This window comes from Emydura macquarii, unplaced genomic scaffold (genome assembly GCF_026122565.2).
Source record: "Emydura macquarii macquarii isolate MOO-44397 ecotype Brisbane River unplaced genomic scaffold, CSIRO-AGI_Emac_v2 contig_1353, whole genome shotgun sequence".
In the NCBI taxonomy this organism is placed as follows: Eukaryota; Metazoa; Chordata; order Testudines; family Chelidae; genus Emydura; species Emydura macquarii.
In genome coordinates this window covers 2,274,946-2,301,701 of record NW_027131490.1, presented here as the reverse complement: position 1 = coordinate 2,301,701, position 26,756 = coordinate 2,274,946, and the positions used below count along the sequence as shown (strand labels likewise).

General features: G+C 42.2%; 1 protein-coding gene across 4 annotated transcripts in view; it reads right to left on the bottom strand.

Moving 5' to 3' along the window:
* FAM114A1 (family with sequence similarity 114 member A1) overlaps positions 1–25,796 on the bottom strand; it is a 50,057-nt gene extending 24,261 nt beyond the window's left edge. For all 4 annotated transcript variants that reach the window (XM_067551557.1, XM_067551558.1, XM_067551559.1 and 1 more), the window contains exons 1-8: positions 25,774–25,796; positions 21,339–21,682; positions 18,882–18,969; positions 18,113–18,232; positions 17,840–17,946; positions 13,662–13,796; positions 11,126–11,278; positions 6,711–6,834 (exon numbers count right to left, since the gene is read on the bottom strand). In XM_067551557.1, the coding sequence (XP_067407658.1) occupies positions 6,711–6,834; positions 11,126–11,278; positions 13,662–13,796; positions 17,840–17,946; positions 18,113–18,232; positions 18,882–18,969; positions 21,339–21,674 (1,063 nt within the window). In that variant the 5' untranslated portion in view covers positions 21,675–21,682; positions 25,774–25,796. The remainder of the gene's footprint in view (positions 1–6,710; positions 6,835–11,125; positions 11,279–13,661; positions 13,797–17,839; positions 17,947–18,112; positions 18,233–18,881; positions 18,970–21,338; positions 21,683–25,773) is intronic.
* Positions 25,797–26,756: the final 960 nt, after the last annotated feature.

Here is a 26,756-nt window from a genome sequence, read left to right as displayed (position 1 = left end):
TTTGCATCGATGTTCATTGCAGAGAATGTGGAGGACATCCCCACACCCGAGTCATGCTTTTAAGGTGTCAAATCTGAGGCACTGTCCCAGATTGAGGTGTCAGTAGAGGAGGCTTTAGAACAAATTGATAAATTAAACAGTAATAAGGCACCAGGATAAAACAGTATTCTCCCAAGAATTCTAAAGGAACTCCAATATGAAATTGCAAACTATCTGTGGTATGTAACCTATCGCTTAAATCAGCCTCTGTATCAAATAAGAGGAGGACAGCTAATGTAACGTTGATTTTATAAAAGGTTAAAACAATAATCCTGGCAATTACAGGCTAATAAGTCTAACTTCAGTATCAAGCAAATTGATTGAAACTACAGTAAAGAACAGAATTTTCAAGACACATAGATAAAAACAGTATGATGGGGAGGAGTCAACACAGCTTTTGTAAAGGGAAATCATGTCTCACCAATCTATTAACATTCTTTAAGAGTGTCAACAAGCATGTGGACAAATGTGATCCAGTCAATATATTGTACTTGGACTTTTACAAAATCTTTGACAAGGCCCCCCTCACCAAAGGCTGTTAAGCATACTAAGCAGTCATGGGATAAGAGGGAAGGTCCTCTCATGGATTAGTAATTAGTTAAAAGCTAGGAAACAAAGCATAGTAATAAATTGTCAGTTTTCAATTTCAATTGTCAGGTAAATGGCAGGGTCCCCCAAGGAGCTGTACTGGGACCTGTGCTGTTCAATATATTCATTAGTGATCTGGAAAAGGAGTGAACAGTGAGGTGGCAAAATATGCAGATGATACAAAATTATTCAAAAAAGTTAAGTCCAAAACTGACTGCAAAGGGATCTCACAAAACTGGTTGACTGGGCAATAAAATGGCAGATGAAATTAAGTGTTGATAAATGCAAAGTAATGCACATTGGGGGAAAAATCCCAACTAAACGTACAAAATGATGGGGTAAAAATTAGCTGTTACCACTCAAGAAAGAAATCTTGGAGTCATCATGGATAATTCCCTGAAAACATCTGCTCAATGTGCAGCAGCAATCAGAAGAGCTAACAGAATGTTAAGAACCATTAGGAAAAGGATAGACAATAAATCAGAAAATATCATAAAGCCCTATCTAAATCCATAGTATGCTAGTATGCCCACACCTTGAATACTGCATGCAGTTCTGGTTGCCTCATCTCAAAAAAGATATATTAGAATTAGAAAAGGTACAGAGAAGGGCAACAAAAATGATTAGCGGTATGGAACAACTTCCATAAGAAGAAAGATTAAAAAGACTGCGAATATTCAGTTTAGGAAAGAGATGACTAAGAAGGGGATATGACTGGGGATATGATAATACAATCATGAATGATCTGGAGAAAGTGAATAGGAAAGTGTTATTTACCCCTTCACAAAACACAAGAATTAGGGTCACTTGACAAAATTAATAGGCAGCAGGTTTAAAACAAACACAGGGAAGTACTTCTTCACACAACATACATTCAACCTGTGGAAGTCGTTGTCAGGGGATGTTGTGAAGGCCAGAAATACAACTGGGTTCAAAAAAGAATTTGATAAGTTCATGGAGAATAGGTCCATAAATGACTACTAACCAAGATGGTCAGGGATGCAACCCCATGCTCTGCGTGTCTCTAATCCTTCAACTGCCAGAAGCTGGGACTGGAAGACAGGAGATGGATCACTCAAAATTCCCCTCTTCTGACAGTGCCAGATGCTTCAGAGGGAAAGAACGGAAGACAGGATGCTGGACTGGATAAGTTGTTAATCTGACCCAATATGGCCAATCTTACGACAGTGTTGAGCAAGTTTCCATGTCTTCAGGGTTATTAATTAAACATCTTTTACAAACACTGTGTTCACTTCATTTATTTTTAAAAGTCTATGCTGAACTCTCTCATTATTTGCAGCCTGCTAAAACTAGTTCACTGCCACATTGCACAAGTACCAGAATTTCTGATAACCTGTGACATATAAAATTTGACACACAATTCAGTTACCTTGTCTCTTAATGTCAAGTAGTGACATGTGTAGTCACTGGTAATAATTAAGTACAGTCACTTTTCAGGTATCCTCATCTTTTTGTTCGGCATGAATATTACCACAATTTGAAAGGAAATAGAAAACTACTGCAAAAACACATTAAGAAGATATCACTGAAATTATCTGCACAATCAATGACAGATGAAACATTAGCTAGAATATACAATTTGTAACGCTATTTTAGGACCAAATCTTGGCCGTTTGGAAGCAAGAAGTGCCCTTTCCCCTTATTCCTGTGGATGCTGATTGTACTGGTCTGAAAGATCCTAAAGAAGGCATGGAAATGGGCTACAAGCCCAATCCCAAAGTTGGCAAGAATGAGGTGTATGCAAATGAGCTTCCCCACATCTTCCTCCTTGTGCAGGACCCGCAGAGATTACCTCAGCTTAGAGCAGCAGCAAAGGGCGAGAAGTGGTCCAGGATGGACAAATAAACAAACCCTCCAATCAGTTTATTTGAAGGTAGGGAAGTGTTTTTCCTCCAGCTAAATCTCTTATCTTTTGTATATGTAGAGCACACACAAACAATACTGTAGCTCTGTGAAATACTGTGACCTTGTCTACAATGGGAAAACAAGATGTCTTTAGCAAGACAGTTAGCTAACATGTTAGTTAACATGTTTTTAGGTACTGCTGAGCACCTAGACAGGGTTTAGCATGTTCAAAAACATGTTAATTGGTTACTGTCTTCTCTAGGGGCATGTCTTCACTGGAATAAAAAGGTTCTAACTAGTTAACTTGAATTAAAATCCCACTGAAGACAAGGCAGTTGTAGTTTTAATACAAGTTAGTGGCTGAGTTAAAGGCTATATGGGAGTATGGGGTTTAACTCTACTTTCTAACTAGTGATAAAACTACAACTGCCTTGTCTTTTCTAGGATTTTAACCTGAATTATCTAACTCAAGTTAAGAACACACCTCTTATTTGCAGTGAAGACATGCCCTGGGTTTGACCATGACCATCTACCACATAGTTAAACAACACTGTCTTTGTTCATATGAGGTGCTCAGTGGTGTTGAAAAATATGTTAATTAACCTCATTTCCCCCCGTGTAGGTAAGGACTATGTCATGGCAATATGCCGAAGGGCCCTACACAAATTATTTTAGGTAAATAATTCAAATAAAAATGAAAAAAGACCAAGAATCTGCTTTTGGAAAGACACATCAGTGAAACCTAGGAAACTACATTTGGTTTGGAAATAAGAACAAAAACATCAACCACAAAAAACAGAGAATAGAAACCTAGATTAAATTATATAGACATTGGCAAAGAAGGCTGGCTGAATTAGAAACCTGCGAAAGTTAATAAAACTGTACTCTATTAGCAGGAACAAACATTTACATCATTAGCAGAACTAAATGTAAAGACAGCAAATATATTTATTTTAAAATGACAGATTATTGCACTTTATGGATTTATTAACTGAATTCTTTAAGTTTTATGGGGCTTTATGCATTGGCTGCACTCAATAGAGACACTTAGGAATGCATATGTTAAATTCAGGGGAAGGCCTGGTGTTCTTGTCTCACAGGGCCTCTCGAGGGTCATGAGGGTCTCACCCCTTCCCCCACTCTCCTGGTTTTTATACCCTTCCTGAAGATCCCACATTTTATCTTGTCTGAGAAAAGTAGGACTCTCTTAGGCACCACTTTCAGCTCAATGGGCTTTGGAGCAGGCCCATAAAAAGGATTACATTTCATGCTCTCCGAATTTCTAGTAAGTTTTAGAGTAATTTCTACAGAACTCTATTGATTTCATCCCTCTTCAATTATATAGAACTTTCCCATAAGGATTTATCTTATTCATCGTTTCACAGCGTTTAAGGCCAGAAGGCATCATTAGTCTGATATCTAGTATATCACAAGCCATTAATTTAATTTAGTTACCCCTATAATGAACCCAATAACTAGGGTTAGACTAAAGTATTTCAGCCCTCAGGAGACTAAGTCGTAGCTAAAAATCTAGCACAGCTACATGAAAGTTTTCTAGCTGAGCAGCAAAACACTGGGATGTATAAACCAAATTGCTGGCAACTTTGTCCCCAAGAGATTCAACACAGCTGCCTGTAAGCATGTTAGAAATATCTGAAAAGAAAATGGGTCTCCTCTCCTTTTCTCAAAGGTCAGATTTCTCTCTCCATGTACTTTAGTAACTCTGTCTAAGGCCAGATGTTAAACATTTAAACATTTTAACGGTTTTATGGTCTCCTTCAGTCTCTTGTATTAAAATAAAATTGGATATACCATCTAAAGGGTACACAATCAGAAAGTAAAAGTATTTGACATTAGTCAATAAAAATGCAAGTTGACATCATCCCTTAATTGTCTGTAAATATCTGTAAACATCATTATGATGGCCTCAAGATATGAAAGTCTCCTTGAGGGATTTCTGCTTATGCAGTATGGGGTGATATTCACCACTGTGCAGAAGGAGAGGACAAATCCTTTCCACTACTAAAGGGCTGTACAATGTACTGTATTATATTGCCTTTCATCTGTATGGAGAGCTATGTACATGTGTATATGGAATAATGGACCATGGGGCTTAAGTGGTGCATAGAAATTGCCTTGGTCTTCTGTGCAGCGGTGAATGTCACCAAATGTGTGCTTATTGTGGTTAAAGGAAATGAGTCACCTTGAACAGCAGTTGATCTTATTGAAGCCTGAAATAATTGTTGCACTTTCTGAAGACCATTCTCTCGTTTCAAGCTGCACTGAATGTGTCTGTGGTTATTATCTCCTCTGTCACAAAAGGGAGGATGTATTTTGGCTTTCTAAATAATTTGCTTTTGCAGAGCAAAATCTGCAATGCTTTTCGCTTCAGCCCTGGTCTACACATAGCTGGAGATTCGGCGGCAGTCGACGGGAGTTACGCAAGCTACGCAGAGAAGCTTGCATAACTCCTGTCGACTGCTGTGCTTCCCTTCTGCATGGTGTCTTCACTGCACCGTGCCGACGGGAACCATGTTCCCGTCAACGCAGTGCTACGTCACTTGAGGAGGTGGTTTTACAGTGTGACTTCTGGATTGATTGAGCGGGTCTTCACTGACTGCTCAATCAATCCAGAAAGGTCGATCTGACAGCAGTGACATTGCTGCCATCAGTGTAGACATACCCTCAGTCTTTATTTTCAAGGAACTCTATGGATTGGTCTTGGAATATCGAAAAGATTGCTTAGAACTTGAGGATGAAGATGTTGGTTGACAACTTCCCTCCTCAGCCACAACAGAACTTTCCACTTTACGGGTAAAGTCACCTGTGCTGGAGACAGAGCTTTCTTGAGGGCTGGTCTGAGACTGTGGAATGAACTCCCCCAGACACTAAGGACCATCACAGACCTCACCACTTTCCACTCCAAGTGCAAGCCCCATTTCTTGGACCTGCCATTTCTAATATAAACTCAAAGCAGTGTTTACATTAAAAAAAACCCAACACCCTACCAAACTGAAATACTCCATTGCACACACAGTTTTCCCCTTGGGCAGAGAATGAAAAGACAAATCACATGTGACAGATGCTTAATTGCTTAATAAACTACTGGAAGGTGCTTGGAGACCAGTGATGAGGGCAATATGTAGAATAGAACAGAACAGAATAGTAGTTGCTACTACCCCAGTGCTGTCAACACTGAAATATCTCTAGACACTTCTTTTATATATGGTTTTATTTTAGAGATCATTACTTTCAGATTCTTGGTCACACATCATTCAGTATTTTGCAAAACGTAGAGTTGTACGGGCCTGCATCCGTGAGCGTAGGAGGAGACCGTCATGTGTAAAAAAGGGTCTTAAGTTATTGAGGATGGAGCTTAAGGACCTGATCCAATGCCTATTTCCATTGATTTCAAGAGCTCAGTTCAGAATGCACAACCCAGGAGGAGCGCGGACTATGGTGGCTTTAAGCTACCTATGCAACTTTCTTATTCTGCCCTGGTTCAGGGGCTGCAGAGGCCTCTGGCACAATTTAAACAGCCCTGGGGGCCTCTCTAAATTATGGAAACCTCCTTAGGCTGCCCTCTGGACCACAGCATGGTCTGGAATCGCAACAGGGCTGTGTAATGCAGTCCCACCTCTGACACACCCTTGCTGCCTCCTCCCCTGTCCCCAGCACACCCCCTGTCCCCAGCACACCCCCCACACCCCTTGCATAGAGACTCTGTGGAGGGCAGCTTTATGGCTTTTTTCAATAGTGTCTGTATGAGAGGAATCCTCTCCCAGCAGGAACTGGGGCTTTTAGGCTCCTTTTATGCCACTCCAGCCCTTTTACCAAGTGTAAAGGTGCTGGAGCACTGGTAAGGATCTCACCCAGTGTGTACTGGATAAGGCCATTACAGTACAAAATCATTGCTGAACTCCCCTAAACTTTCAGCCTATGGTGCATGCACAATTTTATAAGCAGAGTCTATAAACTAGAACATCAATCAACTGGGTTTGAAATGAAGCATCTAACAATCCAATCTTCCCTAGTATTCATTTTACTTGCTTCTTTTGAAGAATATTAGGGTATCATAGAGAAATTCACACCAAATTGTCTGCTGTCAACACTCAGTTAACTAAACTAACATGCTCATTTGGGTTGAAGTATTTTTTTAATTAAACATATAGATTTAACAGCTCTCACGTGGGATATGCCAGTATTTCTTTAATTACCTTTTTTTTCTTGATCCTCTTTATTATTTGATTCCTTTGGAATGAAGATCTCTTTAATAGCAATTAAGTCATTTTTCACAGCTTCCAACTCCTCTCCATTAAGTGATGTTAAAAAGGACTGAATCTGAAAAAGGATATGACAGTGATCATTACTAACCCAAATAAAACTTCTCTTTACTGCAATTGCTAATTTTGAGCCTGACCCCAAGGTGTGTGGAGCAGTAGACAAAAACTCTCATTAGAAGATCAGGTCCTTTATCTAACCTATCTGCCTTATCTAGGTATTAATTATGTGCTCATCAACTTGGCACCGGAGTATCTTGCAAATATTACACTGGCCTTACAAGATCTTCAGGCCTCCTCCTACTCTCAGAGCACATTTTTTTGGATTTAAAAAAATAATTTTAATTAATTTTAATTAATTAATTAATTTTAAATAATTTTAATAAATTTAATTAATTTTAAAATGTTATAATTATTCTGGGAAGATTATGGTGAAGAGAGTGGGTAGGAAGAGCATAGGGGAAAGACTGAACACCTGTGAAGGGAATTCCAGAGTAGATGCTCCATTCCCTGCTGACAGTCCAATTGTTCTGAAGAACACAGTGGCCATGACAGATCATGATGCCTGAGAAAGTCTGATTCCAGCCCACTCAAAGTTTTGAAAATTAAGGCTCTGAACTTTGTGGGTGACTGTTAGGAGTTTGCTCTCCTCAAATGCAGCCTTAGGCCCACCAAATTCCCATAGGCTGTCTTTGGTGGACACTCACCAGTCTGTTTCCTACTTCAACTAGGAATCTCCTTCCAGAGTCCCCAAACTGCTGTCAATTTCCCCTGATGCAAGCTGCTAGATCCGCAGTTGATATCCAAGTGCTGAACACTTGCTTACAATAGATCGATCTCATTTCATTATAAAGAAGACGGTGAGCTCTGGTTAACATGAACTTAAATGGACTCAAGCTACGTTTTGGCTGTGATGAATGTGAAGGTCTTTTTTTTCCTGTTTACTGGTTTCTTTGTTTTTATAGGATCGGACTGTGATTTTTGTATTTACAATTTTGCACGAGAAATAGTTGAATGTAACAACTATATGGACATTAGGTATCAAAGGGCTATTGAAATGGGCCTGCAGTTATTTGTGCCAGAAAAATAGGACCATTTAAAAAAGCAGGACCATTATGTTTAAGAAATACTGTTCCTTATACTTCTATTTTTTAGGAGGGCAGGGGGAAATGGACTTTAAAATAAAAGGTAGAGGAAGATACTTTGAGAAATGTATTTGGAAAAATGTCACCACTGAGCATGCAACAAGGCTTTCCTGAACTGCTGCACAGCAGAGCCAATAAACTGACAGTTGAAAGCTAGATGTCACAGAGACCTTATGAACCTAAGCATTTGTCTCAGAGTAATCTTACACAGGTATGTCTACACAGCAATGTAAGCCCGGATTCGAGTCTGGGTCCAAGGCAACTCCCCCGTTGCATCCACACTGCAATTGTGCTAACCTAGGGCTCGGACCCAGGGTTCCAGGACCTGCAGGGCTGTAAGGTCCAAGCTTGAGTTAAGCCAGGATCTAGGGTCCAAGCCCTATTGCTTTCCTGTGTACACGTGGCCCTGGCTGGACTCGGGTCACGGGAGTCTTCTGGATGTATCCCACAGTTCCTGGCAGCAGAGTAGCAGCACTGCAGGTAGCCAGCACAGCAGGTCGGAAGCACCATTAATACATGGCTGAACCTGCTCCCCCTTCCTGTTCCTTCCGTGGTGGTGGCAGCTGACTCCTGCCCATTTTTGCTTCTGCATGGAGCTTGCCAGAAGCAGGGCGCAAAGTTTCCAGGTAGGAGGTGGCTCCTGGCTATTGGAGATCATTCCCCCCAGCCATGTTGACCTGGGAGCTTTGCCATTCTCTCTCTCTACAAGGTGGCGCTTTGCTCTCTGGCTCTTGCTTGTAGGCTCCTAGCCCTCCCTGGGGATGCATGTGCATGTGCTGTCAGGGCAGTGAGCGGGAGCCTCTCCCAAAATTTCCCCACAGCCTCCCGAGATGCAGTGGGGGCAGGGATATGGGATTCCAGAGGGTGCTAGAGCATCCCAAGCCCTGGGGACACACTCACCACTCCGCAGCCATGTTGGTTGCTTCTCAAGACTTGTTAGTAAAGTGACTAAGAAAGCACAAACACTGGAGGCTCCTTCTGCACCAGTGTTCAGCTGGGCCAGGGTCAGAAGACTTTAGATGGGGTGGTGACTCTGATGCAATGTATGAACCAGTGGGGGTGTTCCTAGTGATCTGTGGTTTGCACAAGCAACTAACAAACTTATTTTTCATCATGTCATTCTGACTTATACTGTATGGCAATCAAGAGCACCCCCTGCCCAGCCCTGTCCACCCCACTAAAAATGAGCCAGTTCCCCTCCCCCACAAGCACATTCATACAGGTACTGTTCTCCTTCTTCCATTGGGCCATGCAAGCACATGTGAGCTCACAAAGTATCCCTTACTTCTGCAGCCCAAATGCAATCAGCTCTGGTCGAGGTAGCTGTACTTTTTGGCTGAGCGTACTGATCTAGTGTCCCCTCACTATTATAGGTCCATTTAGAGGGAAATGGCTCATCTCTGGATTCATAAAAGTTGTGAACAGCACAGCAAGCAACAGTAATGGAGATAGCATTAATTACACCGACATCCAAATAGGTTTGTAAACACCTCCAACATGATTTTTATCTGCCAAAAGCACATTCAACAATCTTTCTACACCTGCTTAGAGTTTAATTAACCCTTTTTTCTTGGGCCTCTGAAATCAAAGTATGGTTTCATAAGTTAAAGCAAAAGAGGGTATGCAGGTTCCCCCCATAGTAACAGTGGGGACAGTAACACCATTTATGTCAATGTCATTTGGTGGCTATAGTGTCCCAGCCTATCCATGAATGTAGACTCTAGAGCAGCGGTTCTCAACCGGTGGTACGCGTACCACCAGTGGTACGCGGAAGACGGCTCGGTGGTACGCGAGGCAAACCTTGCCGCCGATTCCGCCGCTGAATCCCCCCCTGCCGCCGCCGAAAAACCCTGCCGCCGCCGAATTCCCCCCCTTGCCGCCGCCGAGAAAGCTCGCCGCCGCCGAATCTTCCCCCCTGCCGCCGCCGAAAAAGCTCTTTGCCGCCAAATCCCCCCCTCCGCTGCGAAACCCACTTGCCGCCGATTCCCCGCCATTTGCCACCGCCAAGAAACTGCGCCGCCGCTGACCACTCCCCCCTTGCCACCGAAAGTCCCATCCTCTCTGCCGCCGAAAACTGTGAAACGGCGGCAGGGCTTCGACGGAAGGCATCGATCCCTCCACGCAACCCCGCCATTTTACCGAGTTCTACTCGGGCCAGGTACAGTCAGGTGAAGCGGTACTTGACCTGACTGTAGCTGACCCGAGTGGTACTCTGTAAAAAAAGGTTGAGAACCGCTGCTCTAGAGCAGTGAAAAACTCTGGCATTGTTAACTTTTCTTGTACAGCCTGCACTGACATTCAGAAATTTGCCACTGTGGTCCAATAGTGCCTGCATAGCAATGGAGTAATACCCTTTGGGGTTTATGTACTCATGTGCTCCTTGAGAAGGGCCAATGTGAGTCGCATCAATAGCACGGCCACAGTTAGGAAACAGGGTGAGTGCGCAGTAGCGTTTTCCCACAATGCACCATGTTCCTAGGGCTAGAGTGTCAACATTGGTGGGGAGCACTAGGCATTCTGGGACATGGCTACTTTTGACTCAGGTCTGTGCAGTGCAGTGTGGATGCTAGAGCCCTAGGTTTGAACACAGGTCAGAAAATTCTTAACCAAGGCTTAAAATGCAATGTAGACGCTCAAGCCCAGGGTTCCCTGACACGGATCAGCTGACTCAAGTCCAAATAACCCTAGGCTTACATTGCTGTGTAAACATAGCTACAGAGACTGCATACATCTGATATTTATATCTTAGGCTAGTCAACTACATGATGATAACACAATGCAATAAAGAATAGTTAAAAGTTGAATAAATAATCTGGAATCGATTTTATTAATCTCTCGATGTAGTTGGTGTAAGGTTCCTGAATATAAATGTTACCACCTTTAACAAAAACAGAACACTTTAGTCTTCTGGCAAAGCTTGAAAGGACATTAGTATCTTGTAACAAGTTTAAAAATACAGAACACATTATGTTGTAACAACTAGAACTTTAAATGGCAGATTTCCTGGGTTTCTTTGGACTAAATCCTGGGCCTACTGACGTCACTAGGAAAACCCGCATTGACTTCATGAGACGAAGAATTGGCCCTGGGGACCCAATCAGCCCCCAGTGAAGTCAATGAAAAAACTCTTATTGACTCTTATTGTGTGGGGAGATTAATGCTTACAAAAAGTATTTTACTAAACATTGTGTTTTATGTATACTGTACCTTGGCTTCACTTTCATTTGACAGAATTTCCAGAGCTTCAAGATGGGACAAACCCTGGAACTCATCAAAAAGCAGCCCATAATGCGCTGTCCTTTCAACTGTAACTTGATGGCCTAATCTCTGTTTCTCTTTCTCTTTAGCTTCTCGCAACAGCTGCAAAAATATATATCATTCCTGTTGGTTTATTGATTGTACTGCAGATTTGACAGTTTTTATTACTTTCAGCCTCATCTCTGCTAGACAGTAATAATAAAATTTGGAACTATATTACACCTGCAGAGCTGAAATTTTAGTCATTCTGAAATGCCTCATCATTTTTTTGATAAACCTTTCTAATAAAATATTTAAGTAGTATTCTATATGTGGTTTTCCCTATGGTAATCATTAACTGCCTATAAAAAAAATAACAACTAATAACGTTTCTTGTATCGTCAAATGCAGTGTCGGAGTACCTCATAAATTTAGCTACCGTTTGCAAAGGAAGAAAAATTAAAAAGTCTTCGCTTCATCCAGTGCCTGATACAAGTCCTACAGTACATACCATAGAGCACCACCTCCACAGAATACTGTTGCCAGGGTTCCTACCCACATGAAGTATTTTCAACATCTAGTGAAACCTGTCTTAAATGACCTTGGACCCAGAAAAATCATTCGCTTAATGCAGGTACACTTTTGTAATAAAAGTGGATCAGAACTGTACTCCATACATTTGGGGATATTTTGGAGTGATTACTTAATACAGAAGGTTGCCTAAGAAGGAATGGCCTCTTGTACACATTTTCCATGGTATTTATGGATTAAATTTCACCCTATCCAAAGCCTATGCACCACTTACGCCTATTTTGACATTTTACTCCTAAGTGGCACTTCAGCCTTTTCCTGTCCCTCTGCACAAGGATGAAATATTGAGCTCCACCACGTTTACCTTATTTCCTATTTCCATTTGATATGGCATTCAGGTATTCATGAGACATACAAGATATATTGTGTCAAAGGTTCAAAGCAGTTCCATTTTCAATACCGCACCCCCAATCTACATATCCTAATTTTGCACGCACAAATTAGATAAAAAGGAAGCATTGTGCTATGGCTAAGGCAGTGGACTGGGACTCAGGAGAACTGGGTTCAATTATTGGTTGTGCCACAGACTTTCTGTGTGATCTTTGGCAATCAGTTTCTTTCTCTGTCTCAATTCCCCACCTCTTCTTTCCTTCGTTTAACACTTCCTTTCTCCCATCCTTTGTCTTCCTGGCCTATTTAAGCATCAACTCAGGAAGCATCCCTATTCAGTACCACACTTAAACACATGCTTAACTTTAAGTATGTGCTTAGGTGCAGTCCTGAATAGGATGGGACATGCCAACACTTAACAGAATGTATAAACATATACCTGCCCATGCGATTACATGTGGATGTGTATTTTTTTACAGGCACAGCTGAAGTCCAGTGCTTGAAAAATGGGTTCTTACAATCTACATGACTTTCTCCAGATCATACATTTTCAGTCAGATCAAATTAGTTTACACTACTTGAGACAGTCCCCTTTTATTACCAAAGTTGTAAAATTGTGAAGTGCCTTGGGATGCTTTACAAGAAATACAGTATCCAAAATTAAGCCCGGATCTTGCAATCAGATCCACTTTGAAACTAACTGCCGTACTGGGCCCATAGAGTGTTATGTCTATCCATATTTCTTGATGATCAGTAATAACCATTTGGAGCACTGCTGCAATAGATATAAGTAAAGTGTACAATTATGTAATTTGCTTAGCATGGATTACTTTGTTTTTGACCTACTATAACAGTATCAGTCTGTTCCTGCTTTCAGTAGTAGATGTTAAAAATGAAACATCTTATTGAGAGAAAAAGACCTTACTGCAATATTACATTCTACAAACAGGAAAATACTGTGGTAGTAAGCAGTTACTGAACACATGTACCTAGAGAGCTAAAGTAACCTGTACTGGAAATGATTATATTCAGATTATACTATTACAAGGTCTCTGAACCTTTAAAGACACAAATCATGACTTGACTTACATGATAAGGGTCTGGTGCATTACTGTTGAGTATGCATTAGATGACAGCATTAATTTAAAAGGATATAAGTAATAATTTTTCACTGCTTTAATTTTTTCCCAGTAAAATGAATGCTATATTTCACTATTACTCATTCCCAAGGAATGCACTACAGCTATGTATGTATTGGTGTGAATATAGATTTATAACATATAACTATAATTTATAGATTAAGGAAACATTAAGGGTTTGATCACTTCTCCAGAGCACAATGATTATCAACACAGAGTATCTTATGAAAATCACTAATTGCATATCCTTGCTTATATGCAAGTGCTGATTTTACATAATATCTTACTTTGCGGTCCTGCAGAGAACAAAGTGGAGCTGACACAATGCATAATTTTCATTTGTATAGCTCTAACTCTACTACATTAACCCTACTACTGATGCAAATGAAATTCTGGCTCAGTAATCTGCAACTGCATTAACAGAGCTGGGTTTGAAGCAATCTAACCTGAGATAAGGAAACTGTTCTTTCCATCAGTATTTTGGTTCTCTTAAATCCAGGATCACTTTCTGCCAGGACATTCATGGTTTTCTTGCCGATAAATTCCAAAGCATCTAGACCACCAGACAAGACACTTTTTCCCTGCACATAAAACAATGCAGTGTGGTTATTTTCTTTACACCTTATGTTAATATGAAATTGTAGAAAACATTGATTCTGCTGATGCTGTCTTTTAATGTTTAACTCTCTAAAGTTTCTCCACCCTTACTAATAATAGGATTTATGATTTCATCAATCATCTCACTTTGCTTTGAAAACATTTTCCAGAAGAAAAAGTACTATACAAAGGCTTTATAATTAACTAAACAAAGACTTATTTTGAATGAAATTTAATAGCTTGATGCCAATAAGAAATATGCCCACAGCAATTATCTTAATAAATTAAATAATAATAATCAGAGACTAAGGCCACATTAACTTTGTATATACAGATGGTTCATCTTTTCCTTTACATGATATGCAGTGGGTCAGTTCAAATCTTAGGTATGAAAGGTTCCTTTGAAGTTAAGAGCCTGTGATGGGGTGTACTTGCCCTGCACTGGAGATGAAGGGGTTAAGCCAATACTCCTGACAGCAGAAGCCATGCCCCCATGCTCCTGCTGGGCATGCTCCAACTGCTGCAGCAGCATAAATGGGGAGCAGCCCAGCTCACTTGGGATGGAATGCTGAGCAGGGAGGATGCATGACAGAGGCTCCAGCCTGAGAGCCAGAAGGCCCTGCAGCCACCCTGGCCAGCAGGCTGCTACGACTGCTGCAGGAGTTGGGCACCTGAGGGATTACGAGATGGAGGGTTCAGGAATCGGGGTAGGACGTGGCCCGGGGGGGAGGCTACTTAACAGCTCTTGAAGAAACTGGGTTTCGGACGGACTCCAGCTATCGCAGTGACCACCCCGTCATCAGTAGGGCCCTGGACCAGGGCCTGGTAAAGCATGGAGAGTCCCTGGGTGACGGCCCTCTCCCCTTTCCAGTACACTGGCCGCGAGGCCGCCCAGCCCTGAATGCAAGGGCCGCCACTGACTCTGGCTGCTAGGCCACCTGGCCCTGAATGCACGGGCCGCCACTGGCTTGGAGCCTAGGAGCCATTAGGGGAAGACTGCTAGACCCCACTGCTCTGAGGCTCCCCTCTCACCCCCTTCTGGAATGGGGAAGGGTCCATGTGCCTTGTGACAAATGGGATCTCTTATGAAAAGGGCTCACCTCACTTGTGTAACTGATTTTTTATTTCATTTGACATGTGGCATGAACTGCTACGTGGGAGATTCCCTCACATGAAACCATTGGTCCTATGTCCTCTCACCAGCTTTACCCATCTCTCTCACTGGTTCAGCTACATGGAAGAAGAATCTGCAAAGGCTAAACTGTTCTGTCTTTAGCCTAGACTCTGTCTGGCAGCTTCTCAGATGAGGAGCTGGACATGGAAAATTGTACAGAGGTCAGAAACCAAGATTGCCTCAGTTCTCAGTATTAGAACATGGAAGGAAAGTTTTTTCAACAAGAGGCAGGAGTCACTACATTACCGTAAGGAGCCTGAACTGCCCTTTTATTTCTTGAAACAATTTGTTACCTTGATATGATGGCTTTCCCCACCCACCTAAATAGCTCTAACTTTCCAGCTCACCCTTCTAATTCTCCCTCTTGCAGACTGGACTCCACATGGAGCTCAGGCAGTCTCAGCCAAACCCACCACCAGCAACCCCTAGGTAGCTACCGAATCTGTGACCCCAGTGCAGCCCTCAGCTAGTGGTCAATGGAAGTCCTTCCATGCTCCTAGAATCCTTGACATTAGAGCAGCATTTCTCACATGCGGTCACCAGTGGCTTTTTGTGCTGCCATGACAGCCTCCTGGGCAGTAATTGGAGAGAGGGGAAGCAGTGGCCCCTTCCTCTCCCTCCCTGTTACTCATGGATGCACTATCCTGCACTGCCTCTGCAGACAGATCGGGCACAAGACTGGAGAAGCAAGATGAGTTCTTGACCCACCTTGGGAGGGAGGGATGGGGAGGTTTGTGGGGCCCGGGCTTTGGCTCTGGGGTGGTTGGATGGTGGGCTTCAGCGGCAATCTGGCTGCAGGGGTTCAGGCTCTGGCCATGTGGCCCCAGGCTCCAGCTGGGGGGCTTCAGGTGCCGACCCCTGGTTCCAACCACATGGCAGTGGGTGCTGACCCCCCAGCTCCAGCGGCGCACCCCCCCAGGCTCCAACTCTGGCCCTGGGCTCCAGCCGCAGGGCTTCAGACTCTGACCCCCAGATCTTGCTGTGCAGCAGCAGGTGCTGAGTCATGACTCCAGCCATGGGGCTTTGGGCAACGACCCCCAGCTCTGGCCACGTGGTGGCAGGGCTCACCACCCCCACCATCACCTGTGGGCCCTGCTGCCTCCCCCCACCCTGCTTCCATCCCCCTATTGCCCCTGGCTCCCACTGCCTTCCCCTTGGCTCCTGCATACAGGGTTTAATTTGTCCCGGGCTTGCGGGGAAAAGTGTTATTAACAAATATACAAATATCACTTTTCACAGTATTGTTTTTATTATTGAGTCTGCAAAAAAAAAAAAAAACTACATAAATAAATTACAATGACTTGGATGTGTATATATATATTTTTAAAGTTAATTAAGTATTTTAGGGAAAAGTGTCAGTTCAGCCACCAGCAAGAGTTGGTGGCCCACTCTGAGGCCACAAAAAATTTTGTTATGAGAACCCGTGCATTAGAGCAAAGCTATTCATGGCATGCTTAGAGTGCTGGATACTCATTTAAAGGGAACATCACCCTCACCAGTTTTGCACAAAGGAAACCCTGCCAGTTATGCTTCCTAGCTGTTGCTTGCCATTTTCTGCAGTCCAATGCCAGAGCATCATGCAAAAAAGTTCACAGGAAAATGACTGTAGTGGCAGCATTTTGTATACACTGAAGGGGAACAAGGCAATGTGCGGATGGATATTGAAGCTGGTAAAATGGAAGAAGCAACAGGATTAGGCAAAAGCTGGGATATGGGGAGGAGAGAATAAACCACAATACTTAAGTTGTGAGCCTGGATGACAAAGAATATGGAGAGGACAGAGGTTATAATGGATAAGTTAGTTCATATTTTGCCATGTTGAGTTTGAGATGGCACCAGGATATCCAGAGAGCAGTGTCACATGGCCAGTTTGAGATATGAGACTAGGCAAAGAGGTCAGGGCTAGAGAAGACATGGAATCATTTAGTAAAAATTTTGAACCAAGCAAATATAGGATTGTCTTGTTTTATCTGCTTGCAAAAACATCAGAAACTCTCAGTGCTTAATTTGTGCCAGGGCTTGCCAGCTCTGAGCCCCGGCAACTCTAGGCTTGGCAATTCATAGCCCTGGCTCCTCTGGGCTTGCCGCATTAGTTATGAATGAAAAAAAATTACTTGAGCCCCAGCACCTAATTGCTTGAGCCTTGGCACTTCTTTCATTACAAATTAAGCACTGGAAACTCTCCTCTCAAAGTTAATCACGAAGGACTTGATTTTAATAAAAATCATGTGAGAGCACCACACCACCACACAACTCCCAAAAGTCTGCATAGACATACACAGTGCAGCAGCCAGAATTTTTTAAAAACTAAGTCTAGTCCCAAATGTTCACGCAAAGGCCATGTCTACCATACGAGCCAGCGGTGTGATTCCCAGATTGCATACACATTGAGCTAGCGCAAGTATAAATAGCAGTGTAGCCATGACAGCATGGGTAGCAGATACAGTGGCACAGCTTGAAGCCATGCCAAGTACAAACCTGCCTGAATTTTGTGGGTATGTCTCTGCATTACTAAATCATGCCTCTGCTGCCACTGCCCGTGCTATTGCAGCCATGCTACTGTTTATATGTGCAGCAGCTCTCATTGAGCTAGCATGAGTATGTGTACTCACACACTCCTAGCTCACAGTGTAGATGTAGCATAAATTGTTTACTTTCTTTGATGTACTTGAAACTTTGAATTGAACTAGTTATTTTTGTGTAAAAGTGTCATTGTAGATCTGTGGTTCAAAACCTGTTTTTCGAACAGTGACAACTCCCAAACCGTCGTCTTCAAATGTAACTTGTAATTAAGTTACAACTAGAAGGCTCGAGGGAGAACTTGAGAAGACAAGGCATGTTTGAGGTACTCACTGTGTTCTGCACAGCGTTAGTGATTGTTGACAGCATCCCACGAGATCCAGATGAAGGAGAAGAGGGTGAAACCTCAATGGAGCTCTGATCTGGGGCATCTTCTGTATCTGATAAAACAAAAAAAAAAAGTAAGGCACAACACATCTTCAACACTGCAAGTCATAAATCACAATGAACTGAATTCTATGACCAAAATCTTCAAATTTCCTAAATTGTATACATTTGACAATTTGTCAAAAGGTTTTGTCCAACTTGGACGAATAAGCCACTTACCAATCCCTGGTATTTTGCTCTCAGTTGTGGCAAGTTGTGCACCTTCTGAAGATGTTGAACTGGCATTATGAATTCTTAGGGTGGCCCCTGCTTTTTCCTTTACTGCTGTTAATCCATGACCTGTAATTGTGCAACCATATTTTAGATGTAATCATATGTCTGTGATTTGGAAACACGCTTATCACTATTAACAAGGCATAATATTTAACACTATGTAAGTACATCAATTCAAAATTAGGTGAAAATCACAAAATATTAAGCCTACTACATTTGCTTAACTTATTTTCTAGGTCAGAAAAGCCAGCTAGACCCTCATTTAGTTATATTAATAAATTTCAACTTGGTATCCTGTATGTTAATTGAGCAGAAATGATGAAACTGAAATAGAATACAAATGATACAGGCTATAGATCATTGTAAATCTTGTTACTGTGACAGGAAGAGCTAAATTTAATGCCCAGTCTTTCAAGGTACTGAGTGCTTTCAGTTAAGGGGAAGGAAGTTTATTGACTTCACTGACATTCAGGCAAAGCCGAAATGATTTACAAGAAGAAAATCCATTTTTCTTCCACATTACAAAGGTCATGATAGCCCAGTAATTTTGCCATTCAAATCAGGATAAGATTGCTTATAAATCTTACAAAGTTAAGCAATCACTTTGACATTAATTGTTGCCTTTAAGAGCATTTAACCATGCCAACATGCATTAAAATTCTGACTTAAAAGTACTTTTCAGTTAAGCCATAACCTTAAATGGTTGAAAACTTACCAACTTTGGCAGAGGCTGTTGACAGCAGAGATTTGCCCCATGATCCCCATGTACCCCATCCACTTTCTTTAGGAGAGGAGTCCAAATCCTACAGTGGAAAATATTCAGGCCACTGTCAGAAATTTATGTTACCCAAAGACAGGAGGCAAAAACAACCAACACTGGAAAACAGAATCCAGCATGTAATAAATGATGATACCAGGCAAAAAATATATTACAATTATGTTTGTAATCCAACAGTAATGCCATCAGGAAATCTGTGGGAAGATGAACCCCAAGAGAAGATACTGGCTTATATACAATGGTGATGTGGCAATGCTGCATTATTTTACATCTTGTCCACTGAACAGTACTTTAAACTGAGGTTTCTGGTGAAAGCTGAAGCTTCTGTGGTGGCATGTGCGGAGAAGAGAATAGCTCCTGTGGAATCACAAAAATTCAGACAGGATGCCTTAGACTGGAACTGTGATAGAAATGCTAAATTCAGGCAGGATGTCTTAGAACTACAATAGAAATGCAAAATCGTTGGCCTATGTTGTAAGACGTTAACTACCTTTGTAGTCGCACCCAGCCATACCCTGTCAGATAGATAACAAGTGACTGTATGTGACTTGGGACTCACTGGCACTGGGAGAATCACCGTGTCATGCTGGCACCATGAGACCCCCATTGTGTGTTATAAGTACCCTATGTGTGGTAAATGACCTGTTAAGTATCAGAAACTCCATTATATGATCTATATGTAAAAAGGAGTCTTAAAAACCTATATAAGCCATCTGTATTTTGTAACAAGGGGAAGTTCCAGAGATCAGCACAGGGACGTGCTGTCTGGGGTTCCCTATAGCTATAGCTTCCTGTGCATATGTCACAATTAAAGTTCTGCTCGATCCAACCCTAAAAGAGAAGCTGCGTGATCTTTTTCACGACACTCCGATGCACAGGCATACATTCCCTTTCCCAAGAAAATAAGTTACAAGATCTAACTTTATAGTATTGCATTAGACTATTTTCAGTATTTCACATTTTAATAAGGCTAAGAAACCAACAGCCTTGTTAGAACCCCTGTACCACTTTTTTGTAACCCAACTTCAACATGTACTGGACCTCTGGCCCGGAAAACAGGTTCATTAGAAAAGGTACATATCTTACGTGCTTGACCCTCTCCACTCATATTCAAAGGGACTCAGTAAATAACCACTTTCCTCCAGTCCTTGGTCTACAATTCCTTGTCTGTAATTGATCAGACACCCTCTCAGCTTATAGTATAACATGCAGAAGCTGCTGAGTGCCCTGACTGGACTGGACACGGGTTCTTTTCTGCTGACATTAAACAGGTTTAACAAACACTGTGTCCACAAGCAATAGCAATATTGCAACTAACATAAGCAGTTCTATGCACTCAGCTGAAGTAGAAAACAAAGATTAATGAACCCTTAACAGCCAGGGATACTTTAATTTCATATATCTCACCATTTTATTATGGCTAATTAACGATAATTTTCAGAATAGTGGGTAATAATAATATAAATAAAACAATAGTAGTAATAACTGAAAGAAACATTTCAAGATTCTTTAAATGAATTTAAATGACTGCCATCTGATAATGGTTAGACAGATGATGAATTGTGGCTATGGCTACCAATTAGCTAAGAATAGCAAATACAGCTAGTTTAGGTTAAAACATCCTATTTTTTTTTAGAACTTGTGTGTTTGTCCATCTGTCGTATCTTATCTTTAAAGGCCCTATTCAGCAAAGCATTTAAATGTGCTTAAATCTCAATGAACTCAATGGAATTTAAGCATATGCCTAAATTCTTTGCTGAATTGGGTTGGACTGACCTTAGACTATCATCTCTTTGGGGCAGGGATTGTCATTTCTATATGTTTATACAAGACACACAATGGGGCCTTGATCTGATTGAAGCCTCCAGGTGCTATCACAATATAAATGTGAAAATGAATACATCCCCTAGGTTAAAAAGACATTGTATAGGTTGCAAAGTTAAGCACTTAGAAGTTAGGAAGCACCAATTCATAGTTGCATATGTGACCCAATTCTGCCCACTTTTTGGTCCATCCTGTGCACTGAATAAACCAGGGTCTGGCAGAAAAAAACAGTATGTGATCATGTAATTAAAGACTATCATAATGCACACGCACAAGGGGGCTAAATTAATGTTATACAGGCAAATATAAATGTGACTTTTCCTAACTTTTGAATGCTTCACTGCAACCTAAACAGTATTATTTTAACACAGATTCTTTGGTGTGATTTCCAAGGTTTTTGTAAAAAAATTGCCCATGATTATTTTATAGCAAGATGCTAGTGCAATGAATATATTATTTTTACAGAATCCTGTCCTTCGTCCAAAGTGGGGAAACATGCTCGTGATTCTGTCGTACAGAAAGCTAATTACCATCAAGGTAATGTCTTGAAAGAAAGAGAAGATTACTTACTGGACTGCTTTCTTCACTCAGTGTTCCTTCTGTTCCAGGTTCAGGATCAAGGCTCACTAACTCGCTGCAGTCAGTAGGCATATTTTCAGTCACCTCTCTATTGGAAAGCTGATTTGCAATTACTTCTGCAGTCAAAGGATTTTCATTGATAGCCATGTCCCCTTCCTGTCCATTACTAGTATTGTGAGAAACTTGTTTGTCTTGGGAAGACCCATGCAAGATCCCAGCTATTTCATAATGTAATGCTACATCATTAGGCAATACATCACTGCTAGGCATTGCCATTACTTCAGGTTTTTCTTCAGTAGGTACTGCATCACTCGTGTCATCAGACATTTTTATTTCTGTTTAAATAAGGGGAAAAAAATGAGTATATTTATATTAGCTAATCAAAGTAATCTCAAATCCCATAAACGCTTATACAGACAAAGGCACTGAAATGTATAGCCTTCCTCACCATCCAACTGCAGATACACAGTATGTTAATAATTAAACAGAAGACTACATAAGTCTGAGTTGTGTTTCTGTGTTTCATCTACAGAAATCATCAGGGTTCATTTGTGTAGGCTAGTTATAGCCCTTGATCTTGGATGAACTCCCACTGATGTCAATGAGAGATGCGGGGGGGAGATCAAGGACAGTATATATAGTCCATATAATGAACACTGATTACTTCATCTAAAGAAATTTTTCAGATTTAAAACCCTACATAATTTTGTCCCAGCCTTTTTCTTTTCTTTGCATTATAGACTAATAGACTTTAAGGTCAGAAGGCACCATCATGATCATCTAGTCTGATCTCTTGCACATTGCAGGTCATAGAACCTCACGTACCCATTCCTGTAGTAGGTCCATAGCCTCTACCTGAGTTATTGAAATTCTCTTTGCTTGATTAGCATTGGCTTATGCTAAGTACCATCCTATTATCTCACCATTGTGAGTGCAAGAAGAACAGCCTCTCTGTAATCTGTGCCATCCAGGACATTTCCAGTATCTGTCCTACATGCCATCCATTTTCTAATCTCATGTGAAAACAATTCTTCTCCTCTACAATAATTTTTTAACTTTGAACCAGAACTGTATTATTTAACCCTGTAAAGCATTTTGAAGTATTATTTGTATCAAAGTTGCTATAAAATATGCATTTTGATTTGTAAAGGTGTGCGGTTCAATAGCTGTGGTGGTGCAGTGCAGTCCATTCTTAAAAGTGTATTTGTGACTCTTCAGCTCTACCAAATCCCACTTACAATGGGTCTGATTGTGATTTCACTTATACTCATGAAAACTGGAGTAACTTCAGTAACTGGAGTAACTGAAGTCAATGGGCTGATTCCAGCATTTGTGACCCCTTTACACTGTATGGTAGTGGACCCTGAGGGGAATTTCTCTGAAAAGGTAGCATATGCAGTCCTCAAGCCTCCCCATAGGAGCCTACTGAGGGCATAGTTGGGACAGAGACTGCTCAGACAGGTCGGATTGGCTAATTGGGGTAATGCTGGGTAAAAGCAGGCACAGGTATAAAGCCATCTTTGCGCAACATTCCTCCTGAATTGCACTTTCTCTACTGCACTACTGAGAAGCCCCAATGCGATGGGATCAGAATCAGGTTTAGTGAGCCCTGGTCTATACTTACTTGGAAATTCGGCGGCAGTCGACGGGAGTTACGCAAGCTACACAAAGTAGCTTGCATAACTCCCGTCGACTGCTGTGCTTCCCTTCTGCGTGCCGTCTTCACTGCACTGCACCGACGGGAACCACTGACGTCTACACTGACCGCTCAATCAATCCAGAAAGATCAATCTGATGGTGGCGATTTTGAATGGTTATTTTTATCATTTGACATTTCTAATATCAGTAATTACAGTGAAAGAAAATTTTACATGGAATAAATAAGTGAATCCCACATTCAAGCTTTTTTGGTATTTTAAGTTGGTTATATCATTTAGGAATGTAATTCATTTTAACTGTTGGTAACTCACATTTTGGGTTTTGTCTTCTTGACTTCTAGAGAGACATATTTGCAATAAAGACTATATAAAGAATCTTTTTTATTTGATTTAAGCAGAGGTCCTATGCATGCTGTGCAGACAGTACAGTGAAAATCCAGGAGGGGAAAGGAGTGATTATTCAGCAACTGCTGCAGTGGAGGCAGGAGTGGCACTAGCAGGGTCCAAAGGGAGCACTGTACAGTGATCATAGTTATCTATTTATTGAGCACCAACAGTAGGCCTGGCACTGCACACAGAAGACATGAACCCTGCCACCAGGAACTTTCAGTCTTCATCTTGAATGGTCCCTTACGGTATGTCTATACTGCAATTAAAGACCCGTGGCTGGCCTGTGTGTTTAATTGTGGTGTACACATTCGGGGGGACCCTTCCACATGGCAAAATCTCAGAGCCTGGGCTGCAGCCTGAACCTAATGCCTACACTGCAATTAAACAGCCCCCTGGGTCAAAGCCCCCTAAGCCCAAGTCAGCTGACACAGGCCAGCCAGGGGTTTTTAATTGCAGTGTAGACATACCCTTAGAATGTGTGTTGATTACTTATGCTAAAAATCTGTTCCACCTTGTATTTAGCTGTGACATGCTGAGAACCTGACCTGAAGAAGAGCTCTGTGTAGCTCGAAATCTTGTCTCTTTCTCCAAAAGAAGTTGATCCAATAAAAGCTATTACCTCACCCACCTTGTCTATCCAAAACATTGCGATTTATTAAAGTTTATATTCAAAGTTGTAGCCACAGCAATACTCGTGGTGCTATAGGGATGGAGAGGAGAATTCAAATTCTGTTCAGTGAATTTAAGAGTCTGTAGTGTTTATCCAATGTACAGGGTAGCATCCTTGGGGCAGGGACTGAATCTTCTTCTGTGTTCTGAACAGTTCCATAAATACCATTGACATCCAATGAACAATAAGAGTCACAGATAAACAACAAGCTCTTCGTAACAACATTTTAGTTATTTGCTTATATTGCAATTTATCTTTGGAAAAAGATATTTACAACCTGCACTGGTTACATTTACCACAGTGTTTGCATTACGAGTATAGTAAATACTACAAATGCTGAAGTACGGATATAGTCTTTTAATGGTGCTCACTGGCTGATGATTTTGGTGGCATTACATGAAGAGAAATAGTTACAGGACAGATTCTATCCAGAGACGTTCACACACAACTTCCACTGAATTCAGTGGAACCTGCAGGTGCATGTATCTGATGGAATAATTTAGCACTCATATCTTAATTATGGGCCTGATCTGGCAAATACTTATATACACTTGTAAATTTTAGTGATACATACATACATTCATAAATCTTTGCAGGATTGGATCCTATATTTGGGAATTCACCCAAGTTCATTGTAAGTGCAGTTCAGTCAGTTAAACCCTTTTGGCAATGAACTAAGTAGGTATACAATATAATACTAGATAGGGGCTAAAAATAGCTTGCAGAATTAAAAAACAAAACAAAAATAGCAATGGAAATCCCTGTTTGAACCCAGTACAATGTGTATATTCAGATGGTCATGCATATGATCTTGGAAAAAAGCAATTGAATCAGTTCGCTCCTCCGTCTCTAAACTAAGTACATGGAACTATTCTTCTGTAGGTTTCAAGAAGAAAGATTCAGGGCTATGTTCAACAAGCTGTAAAGTGGGCACATCTCTGTTAGGGGAGCTGGAGCCACTTACACCAGTTTTAAGTTTGGCCTCAAAGTCCTGTGTGTGATTAGGAAAAGTTACAGGAAGCAGTAAGAAAACAAAGATAGCTCCGTGGCTGAGTGCATCCCAAATGCGATCTGTCCTCTCCTTGCAGCTGCTACCCTAAAGGCCACACCGCACTTCACTTCAGTGGCAGTAGTAGTAGCAGCAAGTAGAGGGCTAGCAGCTCATCTCCGGGATGAGCGTGCCCCCTGCTGGGTTCGAGTTTTACACCCATTACACACAGTAGTTTTAGCTGTTCCCGAAAACAAAGATGCGAACACAAGGGCAGGGCAGAGATGCATTTCAAAGGAAATCTCAGTGCACCGACGCAGGGGATTTTGTAAACGATCACGGCATGTTTTAAAGCAGCAGCTATTTCCCCTTTTGTTAGGTCCCTTAATTAACTCTACACTTGACCCTGATGGGGTTCTCAGGAACCCCATGGCCATGTCAACCGCACGGGGAGAAAGGAGGGAAAGATTTTGGGCGGTGCGGGCGAGGAGGGGTGCTCCTATTTCAGTTAAAAGCGCAACCGAGCCTGGAAAGCAAGCCGCCGAGTTACTATTATTGCCCTAGCGCTAAGCAGTGAGTGCCCCGCTCCGGCACGAAGCAGGAGCGCCAGGAACTCCAAAGCCGGTGGGACCCAGCTTCCCCCGAGCAGGAAAGTTCCTTTGCAATCTCTAGACAGGCTCAGAAGCAGGGGGAAGAAGGGGAAATCGCTTAGTTCCTTACCGCTTAGCAGCTGAGCTGTGCCCGGCCAGACGCGCCCCCCAGCTCCTTCCCCATCCCCGCCCCGCCACGTCGGCAGGCACTGGGGGGAGGAGGAAGCCGGCCGGGCAGCTGCCGGCCACCGGAGAGGGAGGGGCTTTGGCTCTGCTGCCTCCCTCCCTCCCAGTCACACTGGAGCTGCTGCCTATTGGCCTGCTCGGGCTCGAGCCTTCCAAGCTTCGCTTACATCATCGCGGGCGGGCGGCCGGGCGCGCGGGCTCGGCTGAAGGAAACACGGAATTCCCCAAGGGCTGCTCCGCGAGGCCGGCCGGCCGGGGCGCACCGCCTGCGGCCTCTAGCGCAGTGACTGCCCTGGGTTGCTGCTGCCGCCGGGTGCTCCCTTCCTCCTCCTCCTGGATCTGAACTTCTCCACTGAGCTGAAATCAGCCGTCTTGATTGGATCAGCCTTTAAAATAAATAACCTGCCCCACTCAGCTGCTTATTTGGCCCTGATGCTTTTTGTGCAGTTGCTTCAGGGATCTCCCCTCAAACCCCCCATCTTTCTCCTGGGTTTCTAACATTGACACATGGAGGGAGATTATTAAGCAATGAACGCTGAGATTTTCCAAGCAGCTCTTTGCAATGGGGCTTGGGCATCCAAATCCTGGCAACAGCTTTGAAGAACTCAGCTTTATGAGGTCAGGTGGTGATGACTCCTTTGGATGAAACCGCTCACTGCAAAGCCCTTCATCCTCAGAGGGAGCAAGGCTAAATGCTTTTACATGACCTTCCCCCCTCCAATGAGACAGTCCTGCAAACACTGAGGCTTGGTGGTTCTGTTTTTCAGTAAGGCCAACGCCAAAATGTTAAAAAATCATGAGTCAGGCTCACCAGAAATCACGAGATTGGCTTTACAATCATGAGATTATATAAAAATAATAGAGTTTTATTTGTATTCTGCTTTGCGAGCCTTTATGATGCACTGGGGTCACATGTTGAAGCTTTCT